Raw genomic sequence first — 17,816 nt, 5'->3', positions numbered from 1 at the left:
TTTGTGATTGGTGATCACCTTTTACTTAATTATAGGTGACAACTGTAAGCTCCTTATGGATAAAATTTTGATTTCTAAAATACTCTACATAACACATTAGAATACTAGAGTACTAGATAAACTGTCAATAAATATTTATTGTCTAATTTATACTACAACAATTTTTTTTAACTTAAACTGTACATTGATAAGGATGTCTGTACTGAGTAAAACAAAATGAGATATTAAGTGGAAATTGTCCTTGGTATCATCTGGCTTATAAATGAGAGCACTAGATATTGTTTTTTGACCTGTATTGGCCAAAAAATCTTTCCCAGGTATCTCAGAACAAAAGGGCAAAACAACCTAACTTAAAAGTGCTGTAGTGTTTATCATGGTGTTAATATTATGCATTCTACTTCCTCTCAGAAGGTACACTTCTACAAATGAAGAACATATATATTATGAAAACAATCAAGTATTTAAATACCCCAATTAAGAGTTATTTTCACTTTCAAAATGGTAAAGCAGGGATATCCATCAATGGTTTTGGTATCTAAAGTTTAAGACTCTAATACTCCCTAACTATTACATGTTTCCTTTGAGTCATCGTAATTTAGATTTGGTCAACTGGCATCTCTGTTTGGGTCACACAGGTCTCTTTAAATATTGATTCAGTTGCTTGCAGGTCTAAGTATTAAGAGATTGCATGTTAAAATCCTAAGCGTTTCTTGAGAGGTTACAAAATCTAGAAAATGGGCCCACAAACTTGCATGAAAATAATTGACTGGTATTGAGTATTTGCTGTGCCTTTTAAGGTGGTGTATGCTCTCCCATTCATCACTACCACCACATGCCCATCTCACACATTTACCTCGCAGCCCGGGCTCTGCTGACATGTGAGCTGTGATTCCTAACTTAGAAACAATTCAAGTCAAGGAATTAGATGTTACATCTGATTCCTCATAAGAATGAAGTCTAAGCCCAGAATATTTAAATATAGGGTATTTCACTATTGTCTGATTCTGCGCCAACTATTAGGCCTACTAAATAAGAATAAGAACATGTGAATATAGCACCTAAATGGCAGACAGTGACATTTTTGGCTCTAGATAAATATTTTGAGTGGTGTCTCTAAATTTAAGGGATAAGGAACTAGTCATTTTTAAGCTGCCATTTTTAACTGGTTGAGGATATTTATTTTTTTTAAAGAAATTAAACACATATTTTAGATGAAAATAGTTTGATATCTTGGGGGGGGGCTAGACGTTCTATTAGTATTTTGACAGATGGCTGGAAACCAAAACTTTTGGACTTTCCTACAGAAGTTCATGGCACCACTGTTTATGCTCATAATTCCAAGTGCTTTGGTCTCTAGGAAGGTGCACAGAATTTGAATTATTATACTAAGGGGAATGAGGAATTCTATGCTCAACAATTACATGTTAATTATGCAGAAGTTGTTAGGTAATAATGGGTGCCCATATTTGAGATGCATCATTATTGCTTTGTAGCTTGCTCTTTTGGCAAGAAGTAGCTTGGTGCATTTAGGCCATGGTGAATATTTCAGCCTTGAGCTTTGCCTAAATGTGACAACAATGCTGAAATGTCATAAAAGGGTTTGAATCCTCTCAGTAAATCTTGAATATATTTAAACCACAACAACAAAAGAACTGCATTAAAGATTAAACAGTTCTGTGGTAATATCTATAGAAATATTAGAATGATACTGAAACTTTACGCTATTGTTTTGGTGATATAAATCTTTAAAGCCCCTTTTATAATACACAACAAACAGCTATAAGATTAATATATGATTTATTATAATTATTAAAATAGAAGACTTTCAAAATTCTACTTAGAATTAAATTTAAAAAGTAAATTTGTTAAATTTATATTTTAAATATAGATGCCTAAATTAAATTTTTCTAGTTAAAAAACTGGTGGATTATAAATACACTAAAGATGGGACAATATAATGGTAATGTAAAATGTTCTAGCAAATCCTTTTATATTGCCATGCTGATTCATACTTTTAAAGCTCACTACTGTGGCACATTCTCAATATCACTTTTTAAATAAGCTTTAAAAGTAACAACTCCTAGAATTTAGAATTTTTAGCACCATGAATGTATTTTTTGATTTCTAGATCCACAGTTGGGTTATACCGGTCTCTTAGTTGTAAAATCTATTATCTTATATGTTCTTATAAGAATCTTGCAAGTTAAATGGATATGATTGTCTACATATCCCAAAGAGGAAAGCTGGAACCAGGAGATTAAATGACTTGATCAGGTGCTCATGATCAAAACTGGAATGAAATATATTTTTCTTCCCATTAGGGTTTACTTCTTTAGAATCATCTTTTGTTCAAGTAACAGTTATGAAAGTGAAGTCGTGGACTAGTAATCATTTTTTGTGGGCATCAAATGTTCTTGAATCAATGTTCATGCTTAAAATTTATGTCTTTGTTTAAAGATTCACATTTGGCTTGTTGTGTAATTGAGAGTTTTCACAATCTGCTCTTGCCCATCTTGACTTCAATAGTAGTTGAGAAAACACTGGAAGATAAATAGGCAGTTTTGTTTACCCACAATGAAATACACATTTTAGGTTATAATTGTCCTATCAAGTCTAATCAGCGGCCACACAGTTGATTATGTAAAGGTAGAATTTTATCCACTAACACTTGGTTTAATTGAAAGGGAGACATTTATTTTGCTCAGCAATAGAAAGTCCAGTGTTTCTTAGGACTACAATTTTATTCATTTAACTTTCTGGCAATAGTCTGATTTGGTTAAAAGCTCCTATAGCCAGAAAAATAAAATGTAAGTATCCAGACACAAGAATCAAGAGGAACAATTTTATTTAACTTGCTATGCCCACATCTTATAATGGAACAGTCTTCTGGAGGCGTTCATGAGGCTAGGAGGGCAGAATAAACCCTTTTTTATGATATAAATACAGGCAGCATGGCCATGTGAATGTAATAAATGGAAATCAGATTGTTCCTAGATAATTAGTACCAAATGGTGGAAAACCCAACCTCTAATCTATTGCCAAACCACTAGAACAGAGCAAAAGGCAAATAGCACAGTCAAGTAACGGAAATTTCTCAGTATATCTAAATGACTGTATAAAATGAGGACCTAATTTCTAAAACCAATGAAAAGATTTCCACAATTTTAGTGTGATACAGAGCTATGTAATATGGATACTATCAAAGGCTATTTCATTTGCCAGAAAAGGAACCCATGATTGAACCATTCCAGGAGTATTTAGGAGACATGTAAGCATTCTCTTAAGAAGAAGTTAAAAAGTACCATGTCAATTTATACATGAGAAAATGACAAGAGGAGTCCTTCATTCATCATGCATATGAAGAATTGGTTTTAAGTGAAAAAGTTTGGAATATATTTTAAAGATATACATTTTTTGTAGTGAGGATTATCTTTTAATTTTAATACCAAGCAAAAAACAAAAAAGTCTCTTATTTTGTTTTCCTTAAGTAGAACGAAACTACTCTATAACCTCGCACTGGGCAAATTTATAGTGGGTGTATTAATTAAAACAATACATAATAGCCCAAATGATGACAGAAAAAGAGCAAACTTTTTTGATTCAAGTACTATGTCGTGAACTCTTCCTTGAATTCCAGATTTGTATATCCAATCATCTAATAAACATCTCCAGTTGCCTGTCCAGTAGGCAGAAGTAACATAAGCAAAAGTGACATACTATTGATTCTTTGTTATTCACCTCCCTCAAGTCATGTCTATTTTGGAAAATGGCACCACCACCCAGATGCTCAGGATAAAACTCTAAGGGACAATCCTGACCCCTCTTTTATTCTACATTCCCACTCAATTCATCAGTAAATCCTGCAAGCCGTACTTCCAAATGTGTCAAGAATCAAGCTATGCTCATCATCTCAACTGAAAAGAATTCTAGACTAATTTACCCTTCTCCTAGACTATACTAACAGCCTCCCAGCTAATTTTTGTGACCTCATTTTGGCCTCTTTACAGACCATGGTACATACAGCAGGTAGATGGTCCCCAAATGCCCTGTGTAAAACCTTTGAGTGACTTCTCACCGCAATTAAAAAAAATTTTTTTTACCATGGCCTATAAGGACCTATGAAATCTAGACCCTGACTCTCTCTCCTATGTCATCTCCAACTATTTTGGCTCTGGGTCACTATGCTCCAGACACAAAGGTCTTGTTACTGTTTTCAGCCCTTTTCATTGACTATCTTGCTATCATTCAAAATACCATGGATGACTTAGCAGGACTAGGAAAAACAAAAACAAAACTAAAATTCACACAGTGAAACCTTGAAAGGACTTTCTAGAATTTTTAAAGATTTTCATTAAAAGTTGGAACGTAAAATTACTTAATATGCATCTTCAAAATAAATCAGTATGACCAATTCGCATTGATGTCTATAACATATAAGTGGTTGGCAGGCCACCACCTAAGAAAGAGCAACCTTTCCTTAGGGTGCCTCTGAGAAGAGTAGAGAAATGTATCAATATTCTCACTTACATAGTGACTCCTCCAAGTACAAAGTTTCTCCATCTGGAACATTCTACTCAACAGGGCCTCACATGTTTAATCTACCATTTAATATAAAATAAAAGGATCAACATCTCTAAGCAAGACTGCAATTTCTTATTCGTACATCTGGTTCCTTTGAACCACTGTCCTGGCTGCAGAAATTCAACTTTAACTTTGGACCTCTTGCTGGGGAAGATGAAATCATCTTTTAGCTATCTAATCAAATTTTACCAAAAGCATTTCTTTTTATTATTCTGATGCGTCCCATAACTGACTTTATCTGCTACTTTATCACACACTGATAAGAATAGCATCCATTCCAGTAATTTACATTATTTTCATTTTCTACATTACTTTTAATGCCACAAACCCTCCCAAATTCCATTCTTACTTTTGTTCTCTTCTCTTTCTCTTCCCAAAGAGAGTATTTTAAAGCTAAGATTTGAGATAAGTCTATTTTACTCTCACTAGTAATTGCTTGATGTGACTATATTGTGTTTGACTAGCAAATCCTGATAGTTCAGAAAATTAATGTGTTTATATGTTTCTTGTTATGAACCAAATTATAGTATCAAATCATTTGGAGAGAACCAGTTCTGAATTGGAGTATTTTATATGATGAAAGAGTTACCTCTGTGTGACTTAGGAAAATTTGGTTCCTGATAGGATTAAGGTCTGTCTTGGACCTGTCATTTGTGAAGAGTCATCTCTCTTGGGGGTTTCTCTCACAATAACACACTGAAAGGTCATGGAGAATCTGACGCCAAATTAATTGTATATACCAAACCCACCTATACTGTAATTTCAATTGCATAATGAGATTCATAACTCACTTCAATGCTTCTCCAATTAATGTGTTAATTGTTGCCTCTAATCCTTTAAACAAACTGCTGACAACTTCAGCAGTTTGGGAGTGTTCTATCCTTCAGTCCTCTGAAAGCAAAACAAACAAAGCCTACAGAATCTCATGTCCAGAGTTAGAGCCCAACAGGCATTTACTGTGCATTAACTTTGAGAGAGATGGTGGCACTCTGCGAGGTGCTTGGGGGCCCAGCTCTGTGTCCTATAAAACTCATGCTCAATTATCACAAGAAAGAACAGATGTAAAACATTTCTAACTTAACAGAAATTTGCTTTACTATGGTGCTTATATTTTAAATTTATATTTTAATTATTTACCAGTTTCATTGTTTTTCAAATACAATTTCAATAGTTTGAATCATTAACACACCTTCAACAGCGTGGATACTTATAAGCACCGCAACATTTTATACTTAATAGATAACTGTAGGTCATTTAATTTTATTTAGTATAGTTTATTTTTAATATCAGAAAATTGGGAGTTCATTTTAACAGATATGAAAAAATCATAGACGCACATAGTGTTATTTAATTCATTTCACAGCTACATAACTAAAATTGAAAGTGAAAGGCAAAAATATTTGTTCGTATTCTTCTCAAAGAATTTTTTAAAACATGTTAATAAATACCTATGACAATATTTTCAAAACCATTTGCGTTAATCAGATATCTTTTAGCAATTTTAAAATGTTGAGTTCAATTTCTTTTAAGAATCTAATAATTTCTATTTTTTGTCTTAAGGAAGATATACATCCTCCAGTGTATCCAGCAATTTCAAAAATCATATAATAAAAATTTAGAGCCAAAAAGTAATGAGACAAGTAATTTTCAAAAGTTAAAGAAAAAATACAGACAAAGATATTACTGTGACAAAAGAATATAAATAGACGGCAAAGTTATAATCTGAGTTATTTGCATAATGATCAAAGATGCAAGAAATTTTCTACACATGGGTAGTAAGGCAAAAGCGTAGTTTAAAGAAAATAATTTCCCGTTTTTTATTCAACCTTTGAGTTACAGTCTGAAGCATTCTATTGAGGCACATTCAGTACTGAGATGAACACAATGCCTACAATAATTATTAAATGACAACTTCAGGGGAGCTAATCCATTTTAATAACTGGCTATTTGAATAATTTTATTGTTTTTTATATAACTGACTCCACCAATGAGAAATGCTGAATAAATGAATATAGTCACAGGCAGGCTGTGTTTCACTTACATACTATCTGTCATGCTCACTGCTTGTATAGGCTGTCTCACCAGAGGGTCAAGGGAACTGAAGCAATTGTCATCTCTTCATTCCTCCTGCCCCTTGCCATTTCTGCAGCTGACTTGCTAAGCAGGTGAGCTCACCAATTCACAGGCAGAGCCCCCACCATGACCCACCTTCTTCTCAGTTGCCCCAGTGCTAGTCCAGGGCGGTGTCTGCTTTCAGGAGACAAAAGGAGGGAGTCTCATCAACATGCTCCAAACCTCTCTGTTCTTCCCAAATCCACCCCGCCCCTCAAGGGATATCCTTCGTTCTCCTTCTAGAGACAGAGGGCACACAATGAGCAAGCTTTGGGTTTGTATCCAAAATGGCGATAGATCTTATTTCACTCCTTTGTAAAAACAAGGGCTGAAGTAAAGCTACTTTTCATATGCAATGAATTTCAGGAATGATGGCCTTATTAAGACTGCTTGAAAAAGTAAGTCCTAGTTTGTTTCACAGGATGGCTTATGATAAGACTTTCAACAAGACACAAAAGGGTGTTGCTGCATTTGGGAACTGAAGGTTGAAGAAAGAGTTTGAGGGGATGCTCTGTTCCTTGACAAGAAAAAATCATAATCTTGATAAGATGCAAATAGTGATGGTAGTGAAGAGAAAAAAAAGGAAGGGACATTATAATAAAGCTGGAACTTGAAGAGGATGCTCCAGCACTTCACTGGGAATAACAAAGGTACACAGGAACAGAGGAACCTCACTCTCAACCTCTCTCACCTTAGCCACGTCAGCCCCACTGTCACAACTAATGGCAACCAACTGCTTCAGTGTGAATTTAGAGGAAAGAAAGTTTTTTGACCCACTTCCAGGGTACACCAAATTGGAAATCCTAAATGCAACTTCTTATAAAAGGATTCTTCGTTGGTGATGAACTGGTGAAATATCCTAGTACTAGATAGCACAATATATCTATGCTAAAGAGTTTTCATTGAGTTAATATAGAGATTGAGCCACAATAGACTTGCAATTTGCAAGAAAAATTATTTTCAAAAGTTTATAAATGCCAAAATTGTATTTCAGTTCATAATGTCACACCATTAAGTTATATATCAAACATTTTAAAAATGCAAAATAAAATGTACACTTCAATGGAGGATATCAGTAGTATAGATGATTCAAAAAGAAAAAAAATCTCCTAAATATATTTTGTCTAGAAAAATATTAATTGCTTTACATTTCATCTCCCTCCAAAAAATTCCCTTTGCCAAAATCATGAAATAATGGTATTATACATGGTATTGGGAAAAGGATTTCAAATCTACGATGAACCAAAAAAGTGAAAGCAGTTCCATTTTAACTATAAATACTTGAGTATTATCTGCAGAGATTACCACTCATTTTAGTGCCTGAAATACAATTCTGTCACTCCCAGTGGGAATCCTTGCTATGTAATATAAGAAACCATATTCAGTCTCGTTAACAGTAGGATTTCTAAAATGAAGTTCAGTACTCCAGAGGTAGATTGGTACCAGATCATTAATCCAACCTCAGTAAACAGTAATCGATATGAGTGAAAGCAAAAATACGCCAAAAAGAGAAAAAGACCACATCGAGGTTTAAACTATTCTAGAAAACACAAGTGAAAAGAGCAACATGGAAAAACAACTCTGGTCTGAGCTATCTAGGTAATTTGAATTTTTCAACTAACCTTGTTTAGCACCTTTCATCTCTATCCACACTTAGCTTTAAATTACTTATCTTAGAGTAGTATTTGAAATATTGCAGAGCTCATGATGCAGAGATGTTTTATCACCATCAAAATTTGTTTCTAAAAAACACACACATATATCTACATACTTACTGGAGATGTTGATACTTGGGTTATTCTTAACTGGTTTTCCAAATCTTGTACTTTGTTTTTAAGTTCCATATTTTCTGTTTCTAAGTCTTGAATCTAAAAAGCAAATGATTATTGAATAACCTTCAGAAATTTATTCTTGGAAAACATTAGCTATTATATTGGTTACATTAATGAATAGCATTTTATATTATTTAAAATTTCAATGTACTCTTGTGCACAGGGGAGAAAATTATTTGATAAAGCTCGGGAAATAGAGAATTCTAGGTCACTGGAAAGATACATCATTAAATTTGAAACACGTTTTTATGTATGTGCAAATTTCATGTTCCTAATACCTCATCTCTGTGTTTTCTCATTGCACTGTGCAATCTGTACCCATAATCTTGGAGTATAACCACAAGACAGTGAAACTTGCTTATGATGATTTCGAAGAGAGTGGAGAAAGGGTGTAATTTAATTACAAAGGAATCTGATCTGCATGGGAAACCACTTACCCAGCATCTGCTGCTTCTGCTGCTCTGATCCCCATGAGAAGCATCAGGAAGTGAAGCAAAGTCACATGAGAACACTAAGTTCTTGTGGGAATTCAATATAAAATGGTTAAAAACTGTGCAGGGGATCAGGAATGAAAAATTATAGGAACACAGTGAAAGCAGTTCCAATCAGTGTGGGGGAAATTTAATGGCAGGCCTTCTAAATCTGTTTGATGATATGCAAGTTTCCCTGTACTTACATCACATAAATGTGAAACAACAAGCTTAGTTTACTCACTCTTTTCTGTAATCCTGCAATCTGTTTTCTTGTTTCAACATCTTTTCCTCCAGATTCCAGAAATTTCCTGTATGCCAGGTCAAACGCTTGGCCAATTGTTAAAGTTATCTCTTCAGCCTTTGTAAAAATAAAAAAAAAAAAAAATGATTTGCATTTTAATAATAATATGTCCAACTGTTCTTTGATCAGGAAAATATTCGCATGAGGTACTTCAAAAGGGCAACGGCTGGGGGTAGAGATGTAGGAAATGAGCAATATAGTCTACGCTCATATTCAATGCCTCCCCATGCACAACGTAAAAAAAAAGGCAATTACATGAATAGCTGCTGAAGTTGGAAGCAAGAGCTCTAGCCAACTTTTCATCTCTTTGATCATCGTATTTTTTCCTAGTTTGTTTGCCTCCCTTCCTCAAATTTTTACTGCCTATTAAATGGAAGCATCGGGCCAACTTATTTCCTCATCTTAGTGAGGAGGGTTTGTTAAACCTGGCGGGTAATTTGAATACGTGGCTGGGCGTTGTCCGTGGAAAACTCGAGATAACGCCCTCTTCAAACGGAGCAACTGCTACTCAGTTCCAGCTTATTGTTGGCTTGTGGAAATAAGCAATTCCAACGTAGAGCCGTCAGATTTTAAATATGTGAGATCTTAATTTTTATATAAAAGCTCCCAATTTTAAGTGATTACGAACAGTATTTTTGTAAAACACAGTGTTGATTGAGCAAAATATATATAGATCAGAAACTGCCACAAATATCCTAAGTCCACTGGCTCATTCGTTCTCCATTCATATCTCGGCTGATATCACAGCCTTGCAAAATGTAAACACTAAAGAAAGATTTACTTAACACAGAAAGAAGTTGGTAAAGGCATTCATTGATTTAATACATCACAAATATGCCATATTTAATAAGACCTCCAGATGACATAAAAACTGAGAATAATATTAAATCTTGAAAACGCCATGCTTTAACTGATTTACTGCAAATTCTAAAACTGTGATATGCTATGATCAACCTAAGTTGAAAATACGCTTTACTAATAAAACAGATTATTTATTTAAAACATTGTCATTTTTGTACTTTGCTACTTTTCTTTAAGGAGGGCTTTTAGCCATAAAAAATATTTATAGTGTTTCATTAACTAAAAACATGCAAAATATATGCACAAAATTATATAGGAGGACTATCTGTCTTACAAAAAAAGTAGGAAAAGGAAAAGAAAAGGAAAAGAAAGGCAGTTACATTAAGCAATAGTATATAAATGAAAATGCCAGATACCACATTATGTGTGCTCAATGATTCAAACTAATGAAAAATATATATGGAAAAAAATTTGCTTGTTAGATGTTGGGATTTTGTGTACTATTAAAACATAGTAAAAGTGGTTATAATAGGTTGTAGGATTATGAGTGTTTTTTTCTGTTTCTAATTTCAAAACTTTGGGCGACATGTTTGTATTTGTTTTATAATAAAAATGTATATTTTTAAATTATGATTATTTCTGCTACCTTTTTAATGATGGGTTCATTGTGTCCTCTTAATAAGACAAAATGTTATACTCAAGCTGTATACTATAAAGAATCATTTAAGCAGTAACATTGTTGATTCATCATAAATAACATTTGACTTCATTATTATCTGTTTACAATAATAACTTTTTAAAAACTATATTCTCTTTTTATGATAGACATCTTTTATGATAACACGTCTTTTTATGAAAACAGCATTTGCTATCTGGTAAATATTCTCCATACATTCACTTGATTCTCATAGTGGCTGTATGTGGTTGAGATTATTACTATCCCCATAATACATACGATACAACTGCAATTCTTTGAGGTTATATAACTTGCCCCAGGTCTCATAGTGAGCCGCGAACCTGGAGTTCAAATCCTGAATATCTGACTCTATAAGCCTCACACTTTTTGGGAGAAGAGGATAAAATTTGTATACAATAAAATGCACAGATCATAATTATACAATCAGATTTGTTTTGACAAATGTGTATCCCTATATAACCACTATATCATTAAAGATATAGAGTATTTCTCTTATCCCAGAAAGCTCTCTGTCGCCTACTGCTAGCCCAATCACATTGCTTATGGGCCACCATTGCTCTAATTTCTATTATCAGAGATCAGGTTTGCCTGTCCTTGTATCCATAAAAATGGACCATACAGCATATATTCTTTTGTGTCTGGCTTCTTTTTGAGTTTCTTAGATGTATGTAGCATTTATTTTATTACTGATTAGTATTCCATCAAATGAATATATCACAATTGATTTATCCATTTGCCTATTGAGGGATATTTGTGGTGTTTTCAGTTCTTAGTATAAATAAAGCTGCTACAAGGATTCTTGTAAAATCTTTTTGTGGACATATATTTTCATTTCTCTGGGTAAATATCTAGAATGGAATTGCTAAATCATAGGATAGGTCTATGTTTAACATTATAAGAAACAGCCAGTAAGAGAGTTCTAGTTGCTCCACATTCTCACCATCAGATATTGACAGTCTTTTTAATTTAGTCATTTTACTGAACGAGTAATGCTATCTCAATGGGATTGTAATTTAAGTCTCTCTGTTGAATAATTAGATTAGCCCAGTTTCATGTGACCATTGGCCTTTCTTATACTCTCATTAGTGAACTCCCTATACAAGACAGCCTCCTGCCCATTTTTATTTATTTTTTTTGTCTTTTTATTATTGATATTTAGTTCTTTATATATTCTGGATACAAATCCTTTTTCAGATATAAGTTGCCATTTCACTTTATTAATACTGCTTATGGAGTAACAGAAAATTTTTATTTTTGATTGTTTCATGTTACTTTTTTTCTGTTATATTAAGTGCTTTTAGGGTCATTTCTAAGAAATCAGTTTACTTAAAATTCATAAAGAGATTTTCCTATTTTTAATGAAAGTTTTATAGCAGACCATAATAACTTTTACTTTTATGTCTATGATCCATCTCAAATTATTTTTATGTAGCTTAAGTATGGGTTAATTTTTAATTAGTATGTTTTCATATACTTATCTAGTTGTTCCAATACCATTTGTCAAAGACTTTCCTTTATCCATTGAATTGTCTTGTCACATTTTGATTTTTTTGGCCTCTAAAATATAGTTCATTTACTTATTTGGCTATCATTACATCAATAACACCCAATTCTGATAACAATTCCTTTAAAGTACATTGTGAAATCAGATAATATGTGTCCTCCAACTTTGGTCTTTTCTTTCCAGATTAATTTTTTTTTATTCTGGGCTGTTTTGTATTACCACAGTAAAAGCAACTTTTCAACTTCTACTAAAGATCCCATTGTAATTTTGGCAAGAATTGTCTTGAATATATAGATCAATTTGGTAGAATTGACCGCTTAACTAAATTGAGCCTTCCAAACTATTAATGTGGTAGCTCTGTCTTATTATTTTAAGTCTTTACTTTCTGCAAAGTTTCATAGATTTCAGCGTATATTAAAAAAAAAAATCCTAATTATTTCATGTTTGTTGATGTTTAGTAAATAGATTTTTGTTTCTTTTTTTTCTGGTAGACAGAAACACAACTAAGTTTTGTATATTGACCTTGCTAAATTTGCTTCATAATTCTAGTAGTTATTTGTAGATTCTGCAGGATATTCTTTTTAAAAATTCATATTTTATCTGTGAAAAAGATAGTTTTACTTCTTTCTTTCCAATCTTTAAGCCTTTTGTTTCTTTTCCTGACTACTCACCAGCTAAGACATCTAACACCATGCTAAATAGAGGAGTGAGAATAAACATCTTTGTCTTGTTCCCAATCTTAGGAAAAAGCATTCAATAATTCACCATTAATTTTATGTCATCTGCAGGATTTTTAAAGTCCTTATTAGAATAAGAAGGCCATTCTATTCCTAGGATACTGTTTTATCATCAATTGGGTTGAATTTTGTCTAGTGATTTTTCTGCATCTATTAAGCTGATTATTTTATAGAACTTACCAGTGAAACTATCTGGCCCTGGTGTTTTTAATTTAAATTTTAAAAATATTCAACTAATGTATATTCAGATTTCCTATTTTTTCAGCTTCAGTCAGTTGAGTTTTGCAAGATATTCATTAACTTCATCCTATTTGCCAAATTTACTGGCTTAGCAGTTATATAGTATTTCTCCTTGTATTCTTTTAAAGACTATAGGATCTGTACTTATGTCCACTCTTCTGTTTCTGGTATTGACAATTTGTGCTTTCTCTCATTTTTGTCCTTGATCTAATCTTGTTAATTTTATCATGCTTATTGAAGAACAAACTTTTGGCTTTGTTAATTTTCTTTATTGTCTGTTTTCAATGTCATTGATTTCTATTCTTTATTATTATTGTTTTACCTTCTACTTTGTTTTTAATTTGTTCTTACTCTAACTTCTTAATGTCAAGACCATGATGATTACTTTTAATCCTTTTCTTTTTTCTCATAGAAGCATTTAAAGCTATAAATATCCCTCTAAGCACTGACTTTAATGTCTTTTACCAATTTTGATATGTTGTGTTTTACTTCTATTTGCTTCGAAAATAATCTAATTCCCCTCGTGACTTTTCCTTGAGCTATTGTTATCTGAAGAGGTTTTAATTTCAAATATTTTGACCATTTATGGTCAGATAACATACTCTATGATATTTTCAATTCTGAAATTTATTGAGTCTTGCAATATGGTCCATTATTGTGGACCTTTGTAAACATTCCATGTGCATTCAGAAAGAAAGCATATTCTGAGGTTGGTTGGAATAGTGTTTGGAACGTCAATTAGATCAAAGTGGTGAATAATATTTTTCTAATTTTTCTTAACTTTACTGATTTTTTTCTCTGATTGCTCTGTGAGTTGTTGAGAATGGCATTAAAATCTACAACTATGTGGGGCTGGCCTTGTTGCCTAGTGGTTAAAGTTCCATGCTCCACTTCTGTGGATTCAGATCCCAGATGCGGACCTACTCCACTCATCAGCCACGCTGTGGAGGCACCGCACATACAAAGTAGGGGAGGACTGACACAGATGTTAGTTCAGGGCCAATCTTCATCAAGCAAAAAAAAAAAAAAAAGAGGATTGGCAATGGACGTTAGCTTAGGACAAATGTTCCTCAAAAAACTACAACTATGATTGCTGATTTGTCTTTTTCTCCCTGTGATTTTGTTAGGTATTCTGTTTCATTTCTTAAAAAGTGATGTTATTAAATGAACACACATTGGTCCTTTAATCATTATGGGCTGTATCTCTTAGTGTCTGGTAATATTCCTTGCCTTGAAGTCACCTTTTTGATATCAATATAGTCACATCAGCTTTCTTAGCCTTACTATTTGTGTGGCATATATTTTTTCATTCTTCTGTTTTTCACCTATGTTTGTCTTTAAAGAGTGTGTCTTCCAGAAAGCAAACAAGTGGGCGTTTTTAAAATCCTGATAGTCTCAGCCTTTGATTGCTGTCTTTAGTCTATTTACATTTACCTTGTTGTTTACTTTCTATTTGGTCCATCTGTTTTTATGTTTCTGTTCTTCTTTTCCTCCTTTTAGTTCCATTTAAAAAAAATGAGTATTCTATTTTATTTTCTCTCTAGGCTTTATTTATACACCTTTGCGTTAATTTTTCGTGATTGCTCTAGTGATTACAATATGCATCTGTGACTCAGCAGAGTCTACTGAGTTGATATGGTATCATTTCACATAAATAATAACAACCTTTCAATAGTATAAGTCCATGAAATCCAATAGCATACATCCTTTGTGCTATTATTCTTACTTGTTAGTATCATGATACAATGCTATAATTTTTGCTTTAAATAGTTCTGTTTTAAATGGAGGGACATAAACAACAATCTTACATTTAGCCACAGTTTTACCTTTTCCAGTCCTTCTTTTTTCTTTTTCCTTTCTGCACATTCGAGTTGCCTTTGGTGTTATTTTCCTCAGGCTATACAACTTCCCCAGCACACCTTACAGTGCATTGTGCCAGTGATAAATCACTCTACTTTCATTTATCTCAAAATGTTTTATTTTCACTTAAATTTTGAAAGATGTCTTCAATGGATGTAAATTCCGTTATGACATATTTTCCCTTTATGCGTGTTAAAGAGATTGTCATATTCTCCTCTGGCCTCCATTGATACTGAGGAAAAGTCAGCTGCCATTCATATTACTTTTTTATCTCTATGTAATGATAAAATGTGTCTTTTTAAAAACTTTCTGGTTCCTTCCAAGATCCATTCATTTCCTCATTCATTCCCTCTCTCTCTCTTTCTAACTCTTTCATAGATAGTCTGTGATATAACTACAGGTAGTTTTCTTTAAATTTATTCAGCTTGAAGTTTGCCAAGTTCTCAAATCTGTAAGTCGATAATTTTCACATTTGGGAATTCTTCAGCCAGTATTCTTTTCTGCCTTACTTTCTCTCACTTGTCTTCTTGTGATTTTAGTTTCATATATGTTGGAGCACTCTATATTGTCCCACAGGTAATCATAGCTCTGTTGTCATTATTATTTATTTTCTCTGTTCATTTGATTAGGTAATTTTTCTCAACTATGTTCCAGTTAACTGACCATTTTTTCTGCCATCCCAAATTTGATGTTAAGCCTATTTTTTTTCTCTTCAGTTGTTCTACCTAACCATTTAGATTCTTTTTACATTTGCTATTTGTACGCTGAAATTTTCATGTTTACTTATTACTACCTTCTTTTTTTCAATTCCCTGAATATATTTATAAACCAGCATTAAAACCTCTTAACATTACAGATAAATTTGAAGTTTCCTCTAACTCATAACCTTAATCCTGGCTCCCTCTATCCTCTTTGTAGGTAATGACTATAATTTGTGTATCATTCTAGACATATGTTAGGGTTTTGCATATATTTACATATATGTATATGTTTCCATATGCTATAAGGGTATACTACTACTATAGTTTGATCATGAGAGCAATTTGTAAGTCTAAAATTCCTCATTATACATTCAATTCAGTTATATTAGTTCTATTCATTTTTCCAATATTAAATATTAATGATATTAACTTTAAATGATAATATTAAAATGTAACGTGTTGTGTGCCTACCTACATAAGAGACTTTACATATATAGTCTCAAATGATTTAATATTCGCAAGAATTTTGTAAAATAGAAGCTATTCTCAACCTATAGAGGAGGAGTCAAATATTCAGAAACATTAAATAATTTGCCCGCTGAAATAGCTTATGGATGACAGAAAAAGAATCTGAGTTTCTGCCTTGCTAATGTTAAAGTCCCAGCCCTACCCTATGCCGCAGTGGCTCTCCACAAAAGAAACACAGTGTTCTATATTAGAAAAGAATTATTTATTGTCAATAAACACTATGCAACATAAACCACTAAAATTCAACTAAAATCACATTCACAAACCTGCGACAGAAATGACATACTCTAATGGTTTCAGTGGCTGTTTGAAACAAAAATGTCTTGGTTATATATGATTTGAGATAGCAGAAAAAGATCCCAGATCATAATAAATAAAGTGGAACCTTCTAACTAACTCGTCATTTACTACAACAGTTTGTATAGCAAAGTGCGCTGCCCATCTAAATTTTTTTTACAAATAGCTTTATGAGGCACCTAAAACTCTTTAATATTTCAATAATTTTAAAAATATAGAGATTCTCTAAACAATTATAGCAACTTTTACTTTGAAAAATTCTTCATATTTCCATAAAAATTTATCTTTACAAACAAACAGTGTTGCATTCCCTACCACTACTGAGTGTGATGAGGTAAGCTCTACAGTCAGTAAATCACATTTTAGGAAACTCCATACTTCTTGATAAAAATAATTTTAAAAGTGAAAAGGAAAACAGTAAGGACTGTTTTCCTACTTGGCCAGTATGGTGAGACAGTCAATACAGGATATTGGTCCAAATATTCCTAATAATTGCACAAAATTTGAGTAACTGGCCTCAAAGATATGAATTATAATGATCACATACAAAAGAATCTCAAACAATTTAACTAACTAAAATTATTTTTCTGGTTTACAATTGGTCATTTCTGCTTTTTCTCAGAATCAGCCCATTCACTGGAGGTTCTTTACTTACAGATTTGATATATAAATTTTAGTATTTCATGAAGGGGCGAGATGAAAACTAGTTGTGGGTGGAAACACTCAGCAGCAATAAGCTTTCAGACCCTGATTATCAACTAATTATATTCCACTGGATGACTAAGCTAAGAAGATTCTTTTTTTTCCCCGATCATGTAATGAAATATAAACAGCAAGAATATTTTTTAACTTCAACAAAAGTTCCAAAAAAATATTACAAGGCAAACATAAAATAAAACTATAACAAGAGTATATAATAAATAGCTTACAAAGAGACCTTGTAAAACAACTGGGTGCAGAGATTTCCTCTGGTATGAATAATATATGATTCTTTTGACACATGAACTCTACTTTACAATTAGTTAACAAATAAGAAAGAGGATTTTAAATATTGTCTTACTTTATATCTCACTTCACATAATTAAAAAAAAAAACGTGGGTGTGGTAAGGGTTTCATCTTCTTATTGGGGCTACTATTTAAATTTTAGCAAA

The 17,816-nt window shown here is 32.7% G+C and overlaps 1 protein-coding gene across 15 annotated transcripts in view; it reads right to left on the bottom strand.

Moving 5' to 3' along the window:
- Positions 1-17,816, bottom strand: part of GULP1 (GULP PTB domain containing engulfment adaptor 1) — a 271,776-nt gene that overhangs the window by 15,870 nt on the left and 238,090 nt on the right. For 9 of the 15 annotated variants that reach the window (XM_023622181.2, XM_070242049.1, XM_023622179.2 and 6 more), the window contains 2 exons: positions 9,240-9,356; positions 8,469-8,561 (listed from right to left, as the gene is read on the bottom strand). In XM_023622181.2, coding sequence (XP_023477949.2) covers positions 8,469-8,561; positions 9,240-9,356 — 210 coding nt within the window. Of the gene's footprint in view, positions 1-8,468; positions 8,562-8,962; positions 9,044-9,239; positions 9,357-17,816 lie in introns of all 15 variants that reach the window. The other 6 variants (XM_023622174.2, XM_023622180.2, XM_070242045.1 and 3 more) reach the window with 1 other exon arrangement.

Source organism: Equus caballus, chromosome 18, assembly GCF_041296265.1.
Source record: "Equus caballus isolate H_3958 breed thoroughbred chromosome 18, TB-T2T, whole genome shotgun sequence".
Taxonomy (NCBI): Eukaryota; Metazoa; Chordata; class Mammalia; order Perissodactyla; family Equidae; genus Equus; species Equus caballus.
The sequence above is the reverse complement of the archived record's forward strand: the minus strand, read 5'-3'. Positions and strand labels throughout refer to the sequence as shown.